Source organism: Belonocnema kinseyi, chromosome 1 (assembly GCF_010883055.1).
Source record: "Belonocnema kinseyi isolate 2016_QV_RU_SX_M_011 chromosome 1, B_treatae_v1, whole genome shotgun sequence".
NCBI classification, from domain to species: domain Eukaryota; kingdom Metazoa; phylum Arthropoda; class Insecta; order Hymenoptera; family Cynipidae; genus Belonocnema; species Belonocnema kinseyi.
In genome coordinates, this window is record NC_046657.1 from 3389157 (window position 1) to 3408204 (window position 19048).

Below are 19048 nucleotides of genomic sequence, written 5' to 3' on the forward strand. Positions count from 1 at the left end.
TCGAAATCAAAATTAATTTAATTCAATGCTAAAGAAGACCGAAATAATATTTTCCAAGCCAGAGTTGATATCAGCCTCATAATCATGAAATAAATTTTTACCATTCTTTTATTATTTACAATTTCCCAGATGTTACAGTCAAAATGTAACTGCAATCACAAAAAAATAAGATACATTTCTGACTTTTATTACATTATTTATCAAAACCTCATAAACCGCAGAAACAGCAGATTTCTAGTGAGATATCCAATAATCTTGATTAAAACTCTCTATCGATAATTGTTTAAACTGAGGATCTTCTGGGATTTTTCTTAAGTAAAAATCTTGGCTAGAACTATCACGGCAGTAAAGGATGTAACACGACGTCATTGTGTTTTTATTAAAAAATCTTATTTTCCTAACAAACACTGCGCGAAAATATATTGACATATAACCTCCTCTTGAGAATATTTCAAATGTTTCGCGCTTCGCTACGTATTTCCGATTCCGGTTTCGCCTGGGCTAGTGGAGTGGGTAACGCTGCACAACTCTCCTTAGAGGAACTTTAGTTCAGATGTGGACCAAGACTACATTAAAAATTCTTCTTTTACAAAAAGTTAAGCTTAAAAGAACTGCCCCAGACAGCAATGCGTGCTGCAGCACGCAGGCCGCACGGCGTGAGAGCGCGATATGTCTGCAGGAGTACGAACACAGTACCCGCACGACTTGCAGATCGTACGTAAATCACCACTGTGCCCGCAAACGGTGTGCGCGATGTGCTACATAGCATGTGACCGCCATCGCGACAAGTCGTTGGAGTAATGTGCGGATTTAAAAAAAAGCTATAACTTTCATTTATGTCCTTTGTTATGATTCTGCAAGAGGAAAGTAATACTTCAACGTTATTTATCACGTTAAAATATATTCTTCTACATAGAAATCAGCATGATTAATATATTTACATTTGTTTTAAAATATTCAAAAAAAAAAAAAAAAAAACTTTACAAATCCATACAAGAAATAGAAAACCCCCATTACAGAAGAGAATCCTTTTTATCAGAACGTGCTATATATGATTAAAATGTAAGAAACCCAAATGCTTAAAAGTTTTCTTTTAAAGATTATATAACTTATTCAATTTGTTTTTGTGCAGTATGAAAAAGTCGAAATTTTAAGCTATAATTATTTTTCATTCTTTTATATTATCTATAAAGAAATTTGCTTTAAAAATATCTTCTCTAGCTTACTCTAAAACTCTTCCGTTTAAAATGTCGCGCGCGCATGTCAGTTATGTGTGCAAATGGTTTCTCAGATGCGCGGATCACAGAAAGCATCTTTGCTGCACGTCCTGTGAGTACGTTGAGTGCTCATAGTTCGTGCAGCAGCCGATCGCGGTTATATTGCGGGATGTTGTTTACGCTTCCATTGAAGCAGTTTGAAATCAAACAGGAAAAGTGTGCCGGTAGTATGTAATTAGATGCAATATTTATATCTATATATTGCTAACGCGCCATGTGGCGCATATGCGACTCCATTGTTGACACATCTGTCTCTCACCTTGACCTCACGACGTGCGGATTGATCTACACGTCGCACCAGCACCATGTGGGCCTCATGCGGACATTTTGCTATTTAGGTGTATTGGGATCTGAAATCTTGAGGGCACCCCTAGCGGCAAAAGAAATATGGCCGGCGACATTAGGTAGACGTCTCATAAGATTCATGTAAAAACATTGAAAATTAGTATTAATCCTTTAAAATTAAAATAACAATAGCTCCAATTTGTGATTTCACAAAATCTACACCGGCATGTAGAAACTTCGTAGAAGGAGAAAGAATTTTACATGCAAGACACTTTCTATTTTGGGAAAAAGAGGTGGAAAATGAAACTTCAGTTTCTAATATTGCATTTTGTTTACAAACTTCGAATTTAAAAACTCTTGTTGTCTAAATAATAAATTCCATTTTTTCCCCTCAAACATTTTAAATGTAATATTAACTATCGACATTTCAATGCAAAATTTAATTTATATCAACTTGAAATTACAAATATTTGTCCTTTTATAGCAGTAACTTTCTTCAGATTTGAGGTTATGTTGATATATTTGTACCTAAAATAATATTTTTACTTAGAACCTGCTTTGATTATCTGCACTCGGAAAGCTGAAAAATTATTGAAGAATAAAAACAATAAATACTTAATGATGATTATAACTTTTTCTTCAATCTTTTTTATTGACAGTGGAACAAGCTTGAAAATCCCCGCTAGAATTTCGTGCATTTTTTACTTTACTATGTTTTATATCTCGATCCATACTATCAGTAAATGCTGTAAGTGCACTATAGGATTCTTCATTTTTTTAAAAATAGGAGTTTATTTACATTTCAGAAAAACCGAAGTTTCATGCTTTCGAGCAGTAGAAGAGAACCAAACACACAACAAAACACTTTGCCCTTGTATTTTCGTGGCGAAGACTCCATTGATAAAGTTTAATTTATATTATTTATAACTTTTTATTTTTTCCCGGTTTCACTGTAAAAACACTGTACAACCTTCAGAAAAATTATTTTCGTATATTCGCCTATACTTTGCGTCAAAATTCACCTACACTCAGGGCTTTCCGAATCTGTCACCAGGTGGCGTATTCAAGTATTTCAGATCCCAATATCATCTGTTTATGGAAAAATCAATTAATCAGAACAACTTTACAAAAAAGAAGTTCTATTTGCATTCCTTCTTAATATATTCGAAAATTCCTCAAGTTGAAAATCTTTATTAATAATTTTTATCAGGGTACAAACAGTCTATTCTAAATTACAACTCTAATAAGAACTCACATAATCTTCCGAGTCACTGCGATCGACTCCATCCCCCAGACATTTCTTCGCCTCGATTCTCTTTGACCTCAAACTCTTTCTCGTCAATCCCCAAAATGCTCTCGGCCTCAGATTATTATTCTCCGCGGTGAATCGCCAGCCCATGTGAATTCCGCATCCCTCGCAAGTGACGATCGTCCAGGCGTAACCCGGGAACCAAGAATACTCCGAAGAAGGTCCCTCCCTGCTCAAAATCATCCCCTGAGCCTTGTAGAGCGTCACAGTCTCATGAATAATCCCCCCCGAATTGCAGTAAGCGCTCTGCGGTCCTTCCTTGTTCATCGGAAACATGTCCGACTGCAGCCCGATAAATTTATTGCAGTGGCAGCAAACGAAAACCCGATCCTTGATGAGATACTTGATCTCCCTCTGGAGTCTTGGAATTGCACAGTCATAATTCAGAAGCGTGATCCTCTCGTTGTCGTCCAAGGGGAGATTCTGCGCGACCCAGAACGACAATTCCGTCGGGTCGTCAGGCACGTGGCTCCCTCTCTTCTCAATGAAATCAAGATGCGTCCTGATTTTCTGAGACAGTCTCTTGGGATCGTACTGTCTGCTGACCCAAGACGGCCAAGGACTCGAAATTGCATCGAGCCTCTCGACCTTCTCTCTGAGTTCTTTCGAAGACTGAGTCCGCAGACGATCCAAGGAAGCGACTCGCGATTCCCAGAGCGGAGCCCCAAGTGATATTTCGGGCACGATTTTCACATTGGCGGAAATCTTCCCGTAGCCTTGAATCACGCGGATGATTTTGAACCTCTGTCTGCCCTTGGCTTTGATTCGGAAGCCCTGCATGGGAGAACCTTCCATGTACTCATAGATTTCGGCGGTGGTTCCTATGGGAACCACCTTGTCGACCCCGAGACAGACGACGCCGAAGGTGCGGTCCTTGTGGATGCATTGCTGGAGCATTTCGATGGTCTGGGTGCCAAAGACTGTCAGTGGGAGGGTTTGGCCTGGGAAGAGGACAACGGATTGTTTCACGAGGAGGGGCAGGTTCATGTAGATGCCTTCGTCGAGGAGAGTTCGACCGCGGAGTTCCTCGAGATTGTCCCCCAGGTAGGAGTGAGTGGCGGAGAGGGAAAGGTCGAAGGTATTGTCGACGGGAGGCTGTGTATCTTCAGAGAAGCCATCTGGTTCTTCTAGAGTTGGTAGGTTTCGAGGGTCGAGGTTGTGGCGGTCGCCGGAATCCGTCGATTCGGCGTCACTGTTGCTAGTTTCTTGGTCCATTTTTGATAACTTGAGGGACAATCTGGGAAAGAAAAATTAGTTTTTGACTAATTACTAAGAGACAGAGCTGGTTACGTATAATACCCTGCGCATTTTACATGGTTTTCTCCGCATATATTACCTATCTAGTTTTCTACATGATTTGACGTATAGACCTCTCCAACTAAAATGGCCGTAACACTGGAGGCCACACAAGGCATGCAAACCGTGTAGTCAGTGCGGTATCATTGTTTTTAAATGTTTACGGGAGTTTTGTGGTAGCGTGTTCAAAACGTGCCGATAGAAATGTTAGAACGAGACTTTACCGTCTTTCGGCTTCGGTTTTTTATTTTTCAATCTTTCATTTATGTGTAATCAGTACTTATGTATATTTGTGTATTCAGAAATTCTAAACAATTACTGCTTCCACTAGTTTTTTTCAGAGTACACTTTATTTCATATCCTCGACTAATATTTTGGTTTCTTTCTTCAGGAAACCGGGTAGACTTGGCTGATAAAAATAATCAATTAATAATCACTTTGATAACAATTTTCTTTTTTATTGTCTCCTTGATTTACATACGCACCTTAATTTATAAATGCAAAAACATACACTTACCTCGCCCATCACTAGGAAGATCTGGTTTATTTCCTTGCATTTCAAACTGGAGACAAACCCAGCTTCGAAAAACTTATATGGGTAATTCTCTACTATTGGGAAAATCAGTGTCCCGGGCAAATTACACATATAATATAAAACGTTTTCTTGCACATTGATATTAAAAATAGAAAGTTATTAATGTTTCTTAATAAACCACTGCGTAAACCGTCAAAATTAAGAATACACATTGTGTAATCTACTTTTAAGTACATTTAAAATCAGTCCCCTGGCGTGTCACAAGCTAAGAATCACAATCAAAGCTAAAGATTCCACAATAAATTAAAAGAAAAATATCATTTAACTTGAAAATTATATTAATCATTCTATGTGCAACAAAAAGTCATCTTTTTGCGTTAAACGGAACGTTTCCAACGTGAAGTTTGTCCTGATGTACAACAGATAGCGTTCATATGCTATTCTGTTAGGTTATTTCTCGACGTTAACGCTGAAACAAGTGCTTCAGCTAGCTGTTGAGACAGTCCCTGGCGAGTTAATTTATACTTTATTTTTTGAAATCAAATTAACAGCTTTTGGTATTTTATATACTCAAGGTGGACAGATAATCATTCCTGCAAGTCAATCAATAATACTTTATTAGTATTTGTGATAGCCACGACGTTTGTGGAATTTCTCAGTTCCCTGGCGTCAATCCCCTGTCACAGAATGAGGCAGGGTACTGATGGAACTACCAGGGTACTGACAAAATAATAATTTCCGCAGAACCTGATGGTAAACAATGCATCCTACAAGCAAAAAACAATTAACAAGCAAGTCAATCTTACAAAGAAAGAGAGAATAGCCATCAATAGCTATCAGAAACTGCTGAATGAGATGTGCTGTGATCGTTACAGGGAACACTGCTTATCCAGATAGTGTCAAAAGTGTATCAATAAAACTCCTGCTAACAAAAAACTTGACAACAAACCCTTGCATTTCTAAAATTGGATGGTTCAAAAACAAGAGTTCATAGACCCCAAAGCTAAAAGACCACTTCAATTAAGAAAATATCTGATAAAGATGTTGATCATCCAGCCACGTCAACCCATAGAAAAACTGAAAAAGGATTTAGATACATTTTTGTTCCGCGAAAGAAACATTGTCCACCCGTTTAATGTAATAAATACTCTAAAAAAACATTCCTAATAATCATGCTTTAATACACATGGATTTTTCTCAAAATTATGTCGGCAAATACATCTCAAGAAATTCAACGCGTTTATTTTGGAGGTTATCTCGTATAAATTAGTCTTCACACTGTTATAGTCTACTTAGAAAATTTGACTAAGTCGTATAGCACAGCATTCTTAAACAAATCTCATTCCATAACTGCTATTTTGGCACATTTGCTATCCATTTTGAATAGTATCATGTGCCTTCACTTTTCAAGCACTGGACCCGTAGCCCAATGTCGCAACAAACCCGTGTTTCATATCTTGGCTACAAAGCTACCAAAACAACTTCCAAATATAAAAAAATGTTGCTACATTAGTTTACGTCGATCGATAACCTATGGAAAAATTCTTAGAGCGATTCAGAAAAAGTGTCCTGGAATTATTATAACACTATTGACTATGAAGCTATTAAGACAATGAGAAGTATTTAACGCAAAGACTTTGAATAGCACCCTTAAAGTTCATCATATGAGTGGAAAAATTTATTTAAAAATACTAACTATGAACAGTCTGAGCTGTTTCTGCGATTATGATACGTGCGAACATTTCAAAATAGGAGGCTTGACATATCATGAATCCACAAATAGTTATGTAACTTCTAAACAAATGATTAGGTTGGATCACAAGGATGTCTCCGACGTAGCTAAGGAAGAAATTGTATAGAAGTTACCTAGCCCCAACTTGTTCATGAAAGGGGATAGAGTATTTTATAAATTAAGGTTCCCCAAAAACATGATTGAAAAATAATTTAAGGTAAGGTTTATTGGGCAATTAATGTTCATCATTATTCTAAATAGTTTGTATTATTATGTGTCGAAAATGTACGTGGTTCGAACTGTTGGATCCTCAAAGTAGGAATGCTAATTTTCAAATGTTTCAAGTGCTTGAAATTCGGAACGTTCAAATGTGCGATTTTTTTACTGATGACTTTGTAAACTATTAATATGGCTAAAATGTTTGTTAATTTATATTGAAAATAATGCTTTTACTAAAACAAAATTATAATGCATTTTTTTTATTGCAGTTGGAACAATATTTATGGATAAAATAAAATTGGGAAAAAATATTTCGTTCATTTGAACCTTCAGAACTTCAGGTACATAAATGTTTCTTATCACAAGACATTTTTCTAACATAAGAAACAATGAAAATAGTTAATCAGTAATAACATGTAGTTTTTACTTAACAACGACAGTCCCCTGGTACATGCGCCAGCCCCTGTCGCGACTTTTCACAAAATCGTTAATAAATCCTGAACTACTGCAAAATTTATGAGTCCGTTTGCAGTTTACGTTGAAACAAACTATTATCTTTACCTTATACCAGCTTTGTTTTTTTATTTGAACAAAAAAATGCTCAGACAGTTATGTACAGGCCAGTTTCCCAATAGCGGGGAAGTACCCATATGCTTCTAATATTTTATATGCTTTTACTTGATCGTCAGTGCAAAATATTGAGATAACACAAAATAATTCCAAATGTCCCCTAACTTTATTGTAATGCTCAAAGTTTCGAAATATACACTTGACATTTTTGAAACATATAGTAACTAAAAAAAAAACGGATTCCTATGCAAAACCACTGAATTAACCGGCTTTATGTGGCACCCAGTATCGCCGACATTTTGTCTACCGTCAGAACTTGGGGAGGTCTATATTACGTCGAATAGAAACTTTCAGCGCGTATGCGTCAATATCAATAAATACCTCAAATAATGTATTTTTCTTGATTTGGTTGTCGTGTAGTTCTAAGTTCAGATTATATAACCGAGAATATGACGAAATTGAGGAGAATTTAAAAGAATTTATTATTTATTATTGACGCATGACATTTTCAAAATTCTCGGATTTTTCTTTGACTAATTTTTCATTTCAAACCATTATTATTAAAATACCAGCATTTTAATCTTCTGATATTTTTAAAATCGAATATTTTATAAGCGGAATAAAACAGTGTTTCATATACAAATTTAAAATTTTCAAATGCATTAATTTATTTTTAAAAAAAAGTTTTTTCTACTTTAAAATATAACTCTTTAACAAAATACTGGAATTTTCAAGATAATAGTTAATATTTAACCTAAAAAGACAAACTGAAAACGAAAAAATGTCATAGTTAATATTATTATCAAAAAAAAATGAAATTTATACAACAAAAGACAAGAATTTTAAAGCCAAAAAGACGAATTTCCAACAAATAAAGTATTTTCACTCAAAAAATAAATAGAAGTTTATCTAAATTATTGATTCTTCGCACCAGGAGACAAATTTTCTTTACAAAAATTCAATTTTGAAACAAAAAAGATGACTGTTCAAGAAAAAATTAATTTTTCACGAAACTGATGCATATTTATGCTAAAAAAACGCGCATTTTTAATTTAAAAATATCAAACTTAAAAAATGGAAAAGTTCCATTTTCTGTTAAAAAATGAATTCTAAACAAACAGCAAAAGGTATTTTTTAAAAAACAGTTAAATTTTCAACCAGACATAAGCCTTCAACCAAATCTTTTAAACAATTTCGTTGAATTATCAAGCAAAGAGAACGATTTTTAACCAAAAAGTTGCATTTTCATACAAAAAATGAAACTTTTTCTATAACCGATGAAGTTTTAAATCAAAAAGATAAATTTTCAAAAAAAAAAGTTGAATTTTCTGTTGAAAAAGAATTTAGTCGATTTTTCAAGATCAAACTATGATTTTTTTAACAAGAAATAATTTCCTACCAAAACAATTGAATTTTCAATCTGAAAAGACAAATTTTTAACCAAAAATGATGACTTTTTAACAAAATTGTTGAATTCTCTAGCAAATAGTTGCATTTTATCCAAAAATATGGAATTTATCTTAAAGCAAAAGAATTTTTTATTACAAAAAAAGTTGAGTTTTCATTGAAAAAAGATTCCAGTTAACTCAGTAACATACAAAATTGAATTTTTGTAACAAAAAAATAAGTTCCTACGAAAAAAATTTGAGTTTTTTATCCAAAAAGACGAATTTTTTCAACCAATAAGGATGAATTTTTAACAAAATAGTTCAATTCTCTACCAAATAGTCACATTTTTATCCAAAAAAGATCTATTTTATTCTAAAGCAGATGAATTTTTAATAAAAAAACACTTTTTTATAACTGGAACTTTCATCCAGAAAATATTTCAGTTCATTTTTCAACAGCAAAATATAAATTTTAAACAAAAAGTTTTCAAGAAAATAGTATAATAGCTTAATTTCTAACCATACAGTTGCATTTTTATCAAAGAAAGATATAATTTCTGATAAAGTAGGTAAATTTTAAAATAAAAAAGACAAAATTTCAAGAAAAAGGTTGAATTTTCAATCGAAAAGTTAAAAAAATGCAATTTTCTATTAATTGAAATAAATTCTGAGATTCTCATAAATTTTCAGAGTTTTATCTTTGTCGATTCGTGTAATATTATTTATTTGATTTTATTCGTATTGCAAAACTCGTGCCAAATGCCAATATCTAAAAATTGTTTAAATTTGAATAAATGTTTAAGCAGTTTCAGGTTATAATTAGGGAGACCCTGCATAATTACATATATAATAATTATGCAATATGATCTATAATAATTGTTATCGAAAGAATCGAAAGACACTTTGCGAAAGATTTCCGGCCTTTCTTCCGCTCAAAAAACAAATCCTTCCATGGGATTAAATTATGATTTTGGGTATTTCTTCTCAGTCCAGGATTAATTATTATTTTCAATTACTATAACGCATTCTATAGAAGTATTAATAATTATTATATTTCAAAAATGAGGTTATGTATCCTGGAAAACGACGGGTGGATGCAGAGCACTTGGCTCCCGAACATACCCCCCTCCCCACCCGCAACATCGACGCACAGCTCTTCCGTGGTTCATTCCAATCGTTCCAATTTCAGGATACTTAGGCCGTTCAAAATACATTCACGGAAATATACAAAAACCCGAAAAACGTATGAAAAAATTATTGATAAACCATTTTTATATATTTTCAGTCGTTTGAAAATGCATTTTTAAACGAAATCTCTTAAAATTCTTTGGATTTTTAAAAAATAACTTGAAACCTTTAGAATTGTTTAAGATCTATCGAATTCCGTTATAGTCTCTGACTCACTTCAGACACCAAAAATAGTATAAGGGGCATTCCACACAATATTTGCCACGAAGATAGTTTTTTTTCTTGTTTTACACTCGAAAATATTCGTTACGTTTTTTTTTCTTTCAATATGACACACAAAGTTTTCGTGAATTTTTTTTCAAAAGGTTATACTCATAAATATCTTTTTTTAATTGCTTATACTGGAATATTAAACAAAGATATCAAAATCCATACAGAAGATAAAGTGTCGGCCTTTTCACTTTAATTATTTATTTAATAATATAAATCAAATATTTATAAATAAATAGATTTTTTTGAATTTGGACTTGTTTTTTTATTTTACTATTTTTTTATTTTAAAGAGTTTTAAGAAAAGTGCCAACTTTTTCGTTTACAAATGCAACTGGTTTGGTCGGAAATTCAGCTAATATACTATTTTGAAAATTTACTTTTTGTTTAAAATTTATATTTTAGTGTTGAAAAATGAACTGAAATCTTTTCTGGAAGAAAGTTGCACCTAAAAAAAATTGTTCTATTACAAACTCATCTGTTTTAGTACAATTTTATTCTTTTTTGGATAAATATGCAACTATTTTGTAGAGAATCTAACAGTTTGGTTCAAAAGTAATTCATTTTACATTTTCATCAGAGAAGGTATTAGATTTTTGTAAAATTTGCCCCCCCCCCCTGTTTTTTGTCAAATGTCCACGTTTTGAGACCCACGAAATCCGAAATACAGGTTTTTACGAATATTTCTGTCTGTATGTCTGTACGTATGTATGGCAGGCTTTGGGCACGATAACTTTTGAAAAAATTAATCTATTCGATTGTCCTTGTGGCACACTCTCTGAGTTTCAGAAACTAAAGGTCAAGTTTCCTTGCCAGATATTTTGGATAACAATTTAAAAAATTAGAAAATTTTGAACATTTTTGAGGGCATTTTTTCAAGTTTCAAAAATTTTCTGTACAGATGTTTATAGTATTAAAAAATACGAACAACTTATCTCAATGACTTATTTTTTTTATAAAACCAAAATTTACGAGAGTTATAACATTTATAAAATTTCAAAAATAACACGAAAATCAACACTTTAAGCTAAATAACGCACGATATGAAAAAAAAGTCAAGAAAAGAAAAATGTTTCTTTTTGAATGTCCTACAAGACTGTTCTAACAACTTTTTCAATTTTTTTAAAAAATTGAAAATTCAAGTTTTGACAGCATAAAAAAAGAATGAAAAATGAAAAATTAAATTTTGCGGTTAAATTGTGCAAAATAGGTAAAAAGTCGTGAGCACAAAAATGGTGCACAAAAAATGGTAAACCAGCTATTTTAGATCAAAATTCAAAAAGTGAGCGCATTTTCAAAATTTTTGAAACCACAATTTTTTCAAAATTTCAGAATTCTATGTGCGTTTCTTCATAGTACTCAGAAACTGAAACAATTTATCCCAATGACTTTTTGCTATAAAAAGAAAATTATTAGAGTTAGAGCATTTTCAAAATCCAAAAAAAAAACTAAAATAAACATTTTAAGCCAAACAACGCATGATATGAAAAAAAGTCAGAAAACAAAAACGTTGATTTCTGAAAGCCCTACAAGACTATGATAACAACTTTTTTAATTTGGTCGAGAAGTTGAACATTCCAAATTTGATCGGACCAAAAATAATGAAAAATTAAAATATTCCATTTTCTGGTTAAACTAAGTAAGATACGAAAAAAATGAAAAAAGCTCAAATTGCGCGCCCTAGAAAGAACTACAAATTTTGAATGAATCACTTTTCGATAGGGTGCGTAGTTTTTGTTTTTAGTCGTAAAAAACAACATCCAAAATAAAAATATTACATTTTTTAAAAAAAACGACACAAGCTATGAACTAAAATTAACAGACAAAAGTTTTTCGCCTAAAAAGATCTATAGTGCGCCCTGGATGCGCTCAAACTTGCGAGCTGCGCGCGCAACGGGCGACGAGAATGTGCCCGCGAAGCGGGCAGATTTGTTATTAAGAATTCGTCTTTTTGGATTGAAAAGTCTATTTTTTTCATAGAAAACAATTTCTTGGTTAAAAAATTCATATTTTGATCTTGAAACCTCGATGAAATCGTTGAAAGTTTGATTATTTTGATGAAAATTAATATTTTTTAATTGAAAATTTAACTACTTGGGTAAAAATTAAACTACATTGTTAAACTTTTTTATTTTTGTATTGAAGGATTATGTCTTTGGCTATAAATTTACAGTGGAAAATACTTTTTTTCAAATTGATTTTTTAAGAGAAAATGTAACTTAAATTTTTTTAAGATTGATCTTTTTTGGTTGAAAATTCGCCTTTTTTGGTAAAAAATAATTTTTATTTTGAAATATCATTTTTGTTGGGTACAAATGCATCAGTGTCGTGAAAAATTAATTTTTTGCATTTTAAATCTTGTAATAATTTTAACGCAGAGTATTTTATGAACGAAATAAAATAACATTTCAGATAAAAAAATTTTAAATTTTCAAATTTATTAATTTATTTTAAACTAAAAAAATGTCTTTTCTGCTGTAAAAGACAACTTTTTAACAAAATACTTGATTTTTCAACAAAATAATTTAATTTTTAACATTGTAATTGAATATTCAACATAAAAAGACAAATTTCCAACGAAAAAGTTTCATACTTTATATTTCAATAAAAAAATAATGAAATTTATACAAAGAAAAAAGTATTTAAAAACCAAAAAGACAAATAAAGATTTTTCACAAAAAATATGAATTCAGCAAAAAATTATTTTTCCACGAAACTAATGCATTTTTACCGAACAAAAATGAAATTTCAAAATAATTTTTTTTTTTACAAAAAAGAAACCGTATTTTCAGCTAAAAAAGATCAATTTTCTGTCAAAAAATTAATTTTAAACAAAAAACAAAGTATTTTCTACTAAATAGTTAAATTTAAAATCAAAGACATAATCCGTCCATCAAAAAAAAACTTTAACAATGTAGTTTAACTTTTACCCAAGTAGTTGAATTTTTATACAAAAAAAATCAAATTTCTTCTAAAACAGATGAAGTTTTAAATCAAAAAGATAAAGTTTCAAAAAAAATTGTTGAATTTTTTGTTGAAAACGATTTCAGTCGAGTTTTCACAAACAAAATATGATTTTTTTAAACAAGAAATAATTTTCTATGAAAAAAAAAATTTTCAATACAAAAAAGACGAATTTTTAATAAAAAAAGGATGACTTTTTAACAAAATTGTTGAAGTCTACGAAATAGTTGCGTTTTTATAAAAAAAAAAGATGAAATTTCTCTTAAAGCAGAAGAATTTTTAATTAAAAAAAAAGTTCAGTTTTCATCCAAAAAAAGATTCTCCACGAAATAAATGTGATTTTGAATCCAAAAAGACGAATTTTTTCAACCAAAAAGGATAGAATTTTAACAGAATAGTTGAATTTTCTATAAAACAGTTGAATTTTTATCAAAAAAAGATTAAATTTTGTACCAAAACAGATGAATTTGTAATAAAAAAACGACAATTTTTTCCAAGTAGAACTTTCATCCAGAAAAGATTGCAGTTTATTTTTCAACACCAAAATATAAATTTTAAACAAAAAGTAAATTTTAATTAAATAAAAATAAAAACAAATTTCCGAAAAAAGTTCAATTTTCATGCATAAAATATTTTAGTTTTTTTTCCATGCCCAAATAGTAAATTTAAACAGTAGATTTTTTCAACCAAAAACTATGAATCTTTAAACAAAATTGTTCAATTTCCAACCAAACATTTGCATTTTTATCCAAGAAATATGTAATTTCTGCTAAAGCAGGTCAATTTTAGAATCAAAAGGACAAATTTTTGAAAAAAAGTCGATTTTTCCACCGAAAAGTTACACTTTTAATCATGAAAGATAAGATTTCTCCTAATACGAATGAATTAAACAAAAAAACCTTTTTAAAAATAGTAAGATTTATTGAAAGTTTTTGAAAAATTCAAATTATTTTAAAATATATTTAAAAATTTGCAATAATAATTTAAAACTAGAAAAGAATCTAAAAAATGTGAAGGAAAATGTCGATTCTTGACGATTTAAGAGATTAGAACTTTGGAAAAGATCAATCATTTAAAATTTGAAAATGTTTTTAAAAAGCTAAAAAATTATGATTTTGCAGATTTCGAAATAAAATTGTAAAAGCTCTATAACGATTTTGAACGGTTTCAATCGAATAAAAATTCAAGATTCTTGGGAAAATTTCAAAAGATTTTCAAAGATTTTTAAAGACTTTCAAAGATTTCCAAAATTGACAGAAAAGAATCCGGAAGATTTTAAGACAGTTTTTTTTTAAATTATGTAGAATTCTATACAAATTTGAGGAAAAAATTTAAATATAAGAAAAAAACAGTTTCAACTATGAATTGGTTAAAATGTTAAATTTCCCTGCTCCAAATCAGAATTAAAATTCTTTGGAAAAATTTCCTTGTCCAATTCAGAAGTTTGTTCCTTTTCGATAATTTTAGTAATGACTCGGAATTCGTTAAAATTAAAAAATTCCCGGGCTCAGAGTAAAAATTATTATTATTTTGGATAAATTCCTGCTCCAACTATAAAATTTAAAATTTCCGGCTTAAATTAAAAGTTAAATTATTTTAATTTTAAATGGTTTAAACATCCTCGAACAGCTTAAAAATTTTATTTCAAAATCCAGAAAAATTCCGAAGTTGATTTAAATTTTTTCAAATTTTCTAAATATAAATATATTTTGATGTATAAATAACAATTCAACACTTATAATCTGTACAAAAAATTGAAGTTTTCAAATTTTCAATTAAGATATTTACGGTTAATTGGAAACAAAATGAATGAAGAATGAAAACATTTTCTTAAGATTCATAGGAAAATTAAAAATGAATTTTTATTTTGAAAAATTACAATTTTTAGTAAATCCTGCACCAGAAAATTTTTTTTAAAGGTTTAAAGAATTTGAAAATGTTTTCTTATGATTAATGGTAAATTTCAAATAATTTATTATTTTTGGAAATGGATTTTAAAAGAAAATTAAAAAAGATTTCCTAACATTTCGAAAAAGTGTGTCAAAGATTTTAAAGTAATTTTTTTAATTTAGAAAAGATAAGAAAATTTTAGAAAAAATCGATTAACTTTAGGAGATATTTAAAAGTTCCAGAGAGATTAAAAAATAATATAAACTTGAAAATATTTGAAATTTTTTCAAACAAAGTTTAGATTTTTGAAGATTTTGAACATTACGCTCAACTTTTTAAGTATTTCAAAGGTTTCAAAAGAATAAAAAAATTACTAAAATTCTTAGGAAAATTAAAAATGATAAAAAAAAAGAATTAAATCAAAGCAAATATTTGAAAAGATTTCACAAATTTTTAAACCATAATATGGACGATTTAAAAAAAATCAACGATTTCCTAAAATTTCGACAACAAATGTAGAATCTTTTAAAACAAAAATTTTCAATTTGCAAGATTAGAAAATTTCAAAGAATTTTTTCTTTTAAAACATATTTTAATAGAACTGAAAAAAAATGTCTAAAATTTTGACACCAAGTGTAGAAAATTTTGAAACAAAACTTTTACATTTGCAAGATTAAAATTTGTTTGAGAAAATTCAAGTGAATTTAAGAGATTAAAATTTTAGAAAAGATTAAACAATAATTAAAAATTTGAAAATATTTTTAAAAAGATAGAAAAATTATTTTTTTAAGGTTTCAAAATAAAATTTTAAAAGCTTTTTATTTTGAAAAATTATCATAAAGATAATATTTTCAAAAATGTTTAAACATTTAAAAACACACATTTTTAACCAACTGTATATTTTTGAAAATTTCAAACATAAAAAATGAAAACTTTTTAAGAGTTTTAAAAGGTTTAGAGAATTTAGAAAAGTTTGAATATAAAAAAAAAGATTTCTATGAAAATAGATATATTTTCAATATCCAATAAATATTTTTAAATATTTAAATTTTTAATCAAGAAGATTAATTTTCAACCAAGAGACACATTTACAACAAAATAGATAAATTAAAAAAAAATTGAATATTCTACTAAAAACTATCAAATTAAATCGAAAATGGAATATTTAAATTTTAGTGAAAAAAATAATTAAAAAACGAATTTTCAAACAAAGGAATTAATTTCCAACTAAAATAAGGAATATTTAACAGAAAAAAATGAATGATCAACAAAGCGAATTAATTATTTAACACAAAAGATGGATTTACAACAAAATGCATACATTTTCAACCGAAAAAAAGTATTTAAGTTGTCAGTAAAAAAAATAATTTAAAAGAAAAATAATTTTTAATAAAGCAGTTTATTTTTTAACCTAGTATCTGTCTTTTACAGAAAAAATTTGAACTCAATCAAAGGAATTCACAAAAAAATAATAGATTCTAAATCAATAAGATTAATTTTCTACAAAAAAAATAATTAATTTACCAAATAATTGAATTTTTAACCTAAAAAATGGTGAGTTTTCTAAAAAACAATTGAATTTTTAAATAAAACATTTTCATTTTCAGTACAAAAATGAATTTTCACTAAAAAAGAAATTAATTGACCAAATAGTTGAATTTTCAAACAAAAGTGACAATTTTGAGTAAGAAAGTAATTGATTCACCAAATAGATACATTTTTAACAACAAAAAATATGAATTTTCTATAAAACTAAAAATTTTAATCTTCACACAAAAAATTTCAATTTAAAATTTAAATGTTAAATTTCACTAAAAAAGTAATTAATTGGCCAAATAGTTAAGTTTTCAATCTAAATAAGGATAAATTTTCTATAAAATAATTCAATTTTTAAACCGAAAATTTCAATCAAAAATAAAGTTTATATTTCATCAAATTGTTCAATTTCTAACCTAAAAAATTATGAATTTCATATAAAATAATTGAAGTTTTAAACTAAAATTGTAATGTTCAGTAAAAGGGTAATTAATTAAACAAATAGTTGAATTTTCAAACTAAAAATTTTAATCTTCACACAAAAAATTTCAATTTAAAATTAAAAAAGTTAATTTTTACTAAAAAAAGTAATTAACAAAAAAAAAAGATGAATTTTCTATAAAACGATTGAATTTTCAAACAAACAATTTTAATCTTCGCACCAAAAATGTCAATTTAAAATTAAAACAGATAATTTTCACTAAAAAAAGTAATTCATTGACCAAATAGTTGAATTTTTAATTTAAAAAAGGATGAATTTTCTATAAAACAATCGCATTTTTAAACAAAGTTTCAATTTTCAGTAAAATAGTTCATAAATGGCCAAATAGTTTAATTTTCCACCAAAAAATTACGATTTTTCTATAAAACAGTTGAGTTTTCAAAGAAAAAATTTCAATTTTCAGTCAAAATTCAGTCAACAGAATTTTCTGCAAAAAAGCTCAATTTTCAAATCGAAAATTTGAATTAAAAAAAGTTTATATTCCACCAAATAGTTAAATTTTTACCCTAACCAATTATGAATTTTCTGTAAAACAATTGAATTTTTTAACTAAAAAGACATGAACTTTCAATAAAAAAATTGAATTTTCAAACAAAAAATTTCAATCTTTACACAAAAAAAATGTCAATTTTAGATTCAAAAATTAATTTTCACTAAAAAACTAATTAATTGAAGAAATAGTTGAATTTTCAACCTAAAAAGGATGAATTTTTTATAAAACAATTGTATTTTTTAACAAAATTATCTTAATTTTTACACAAAAATAGTGGAACATTCTACCGAAAAATGGTGAATTTTCTGCAAAAAACTCAATTTTCAAACCGAAAATTTCAATAAACAAAAAAGATGATATTTCACCAAATATTTATATTTTTAATCCAAAAAATTATAAATTTTCTATAAAACAATTGAATTTTCAAAACAAAATGTCCATTTTCAGTAAAAAAAGTAATTAATTTACCAAATAGATAAATTTTTAGTCAAAAAAAGATTAATTTTCTGTAAAACAATTGAATTTTCTAACAAAAAATTTTAATTTTCAGGGGAAAAGTTAATTTTCACTATAAAAGCAATTAATAAATAAATTAAATCCGCGCAATCATAATTTCGAATTTTCGTTTTTTGACATCGATGACATTTACGCATACCACAAAAACGCTTTTACTCTCATAAATTCGTGACATGATTCTGATGTCAACTAGCCATCACGAAACACGAAAAAAAATCGAGAAAAGTCTCTCAGCTATAAAACACTGCTGCGAAGTTCGCCTTCACCACAAAAGATTTAAGATTGATGTTATTTTGAGAATAACATAATATCCAAAATATAAACACGCGTAATATAAGTTACATTACCTTATCCTTTAATCGAAGAAAACATTTCTGGTTATACTGTCCTCTCTCAGGTTTCTCCTGTTTTCTTGCTCTTCTCCTTAGATAATTTTACATCGTACTGTTGTTGTCAAAAATAAATAATATTCTGGAGATCATTTACTCTTGGGCTGCTTGATAATATTGTGGATTTATAGGATTTTTATATTTTGTTCCCAATTTGACTCCATAATCACACTGCGCATGCGTCGGAACAGCAGCCTCATTGGGTGTTGATTACGCGCTGATTTAAAATGAATAAATATGCAAATCAATTTTTTGAAATGTATATGAAATATAAAGTACAAAAAATATGATTAATTATTTCAAATTTATATTTGTGACAAAAATATTCTATTCTTTGAATTTAAAATCCATAATTTGATGTGAAGAATTCCTGAAAATAAAACCAAGAATGTAACGACCAAATTTTGGACGAACACCATAAAATATTCCTATTGCAATCTGAAAAAGACAAAAAAAATTGTCCTACCAAAGAAGAAAAGAAAAAATGTACCCTCCTTTTGGCCAGGAATATGAAAAGAGGAAAGAAGAAGGAGAAGGAAACTAACCAAATACCCTTCCTTCTTTTTTTTATTTCTTTCGTGTTTTTTCCCCATATCATTATCAAATCACAATTTAAAAAAATTGTAAAAAATAATCATCAACATTTCGGTACTGGTACAAAAAGAGGAAAAAGAAATAAAAAAGAGAAGG

The 19048-nt window shown here is 28.7% G+C and overlaps 1 protein-coding gene across 1 annotated transcript; it reads right to left on the reverse strand.

Annotated features, from left to right (window-relative positions):
- Positions 1-2737: 2737 nt before the first annotated feature.
- On the reverse strand, positions 2738-18494 carry LOC117173461 (protein cereblon). Its single transcript, XM_033362051.1, has 2 exons — positions 18317-18494; positions 2738-4108 (listed from the first exon to the last, which is right to left on the reverse strand). The coding sequence occupies exon 2, from the start codon at positions 4084-4086 to the stop codon at positions 2803-2805; it is 1284 nt and encodes a 427-aa protein (XP_033217942.1). The 5' UTR covers positions 4087-4108; positions 18317-18494; the 3' UTR covers positions 2738-2802.
- Between the last annotated feature and the right edge of the window lie 554 nt (positions 18495-19048).

Excerpts from the sequence above, each read along its gene's own strand:
- LOC117173461 (XM_033362051.1), bottom strand. The coding sequence starts at position 4,086 with ATGGACCAAGAAACTAGCAACAGTGACGCCGAATCGACGGATTCCGGC.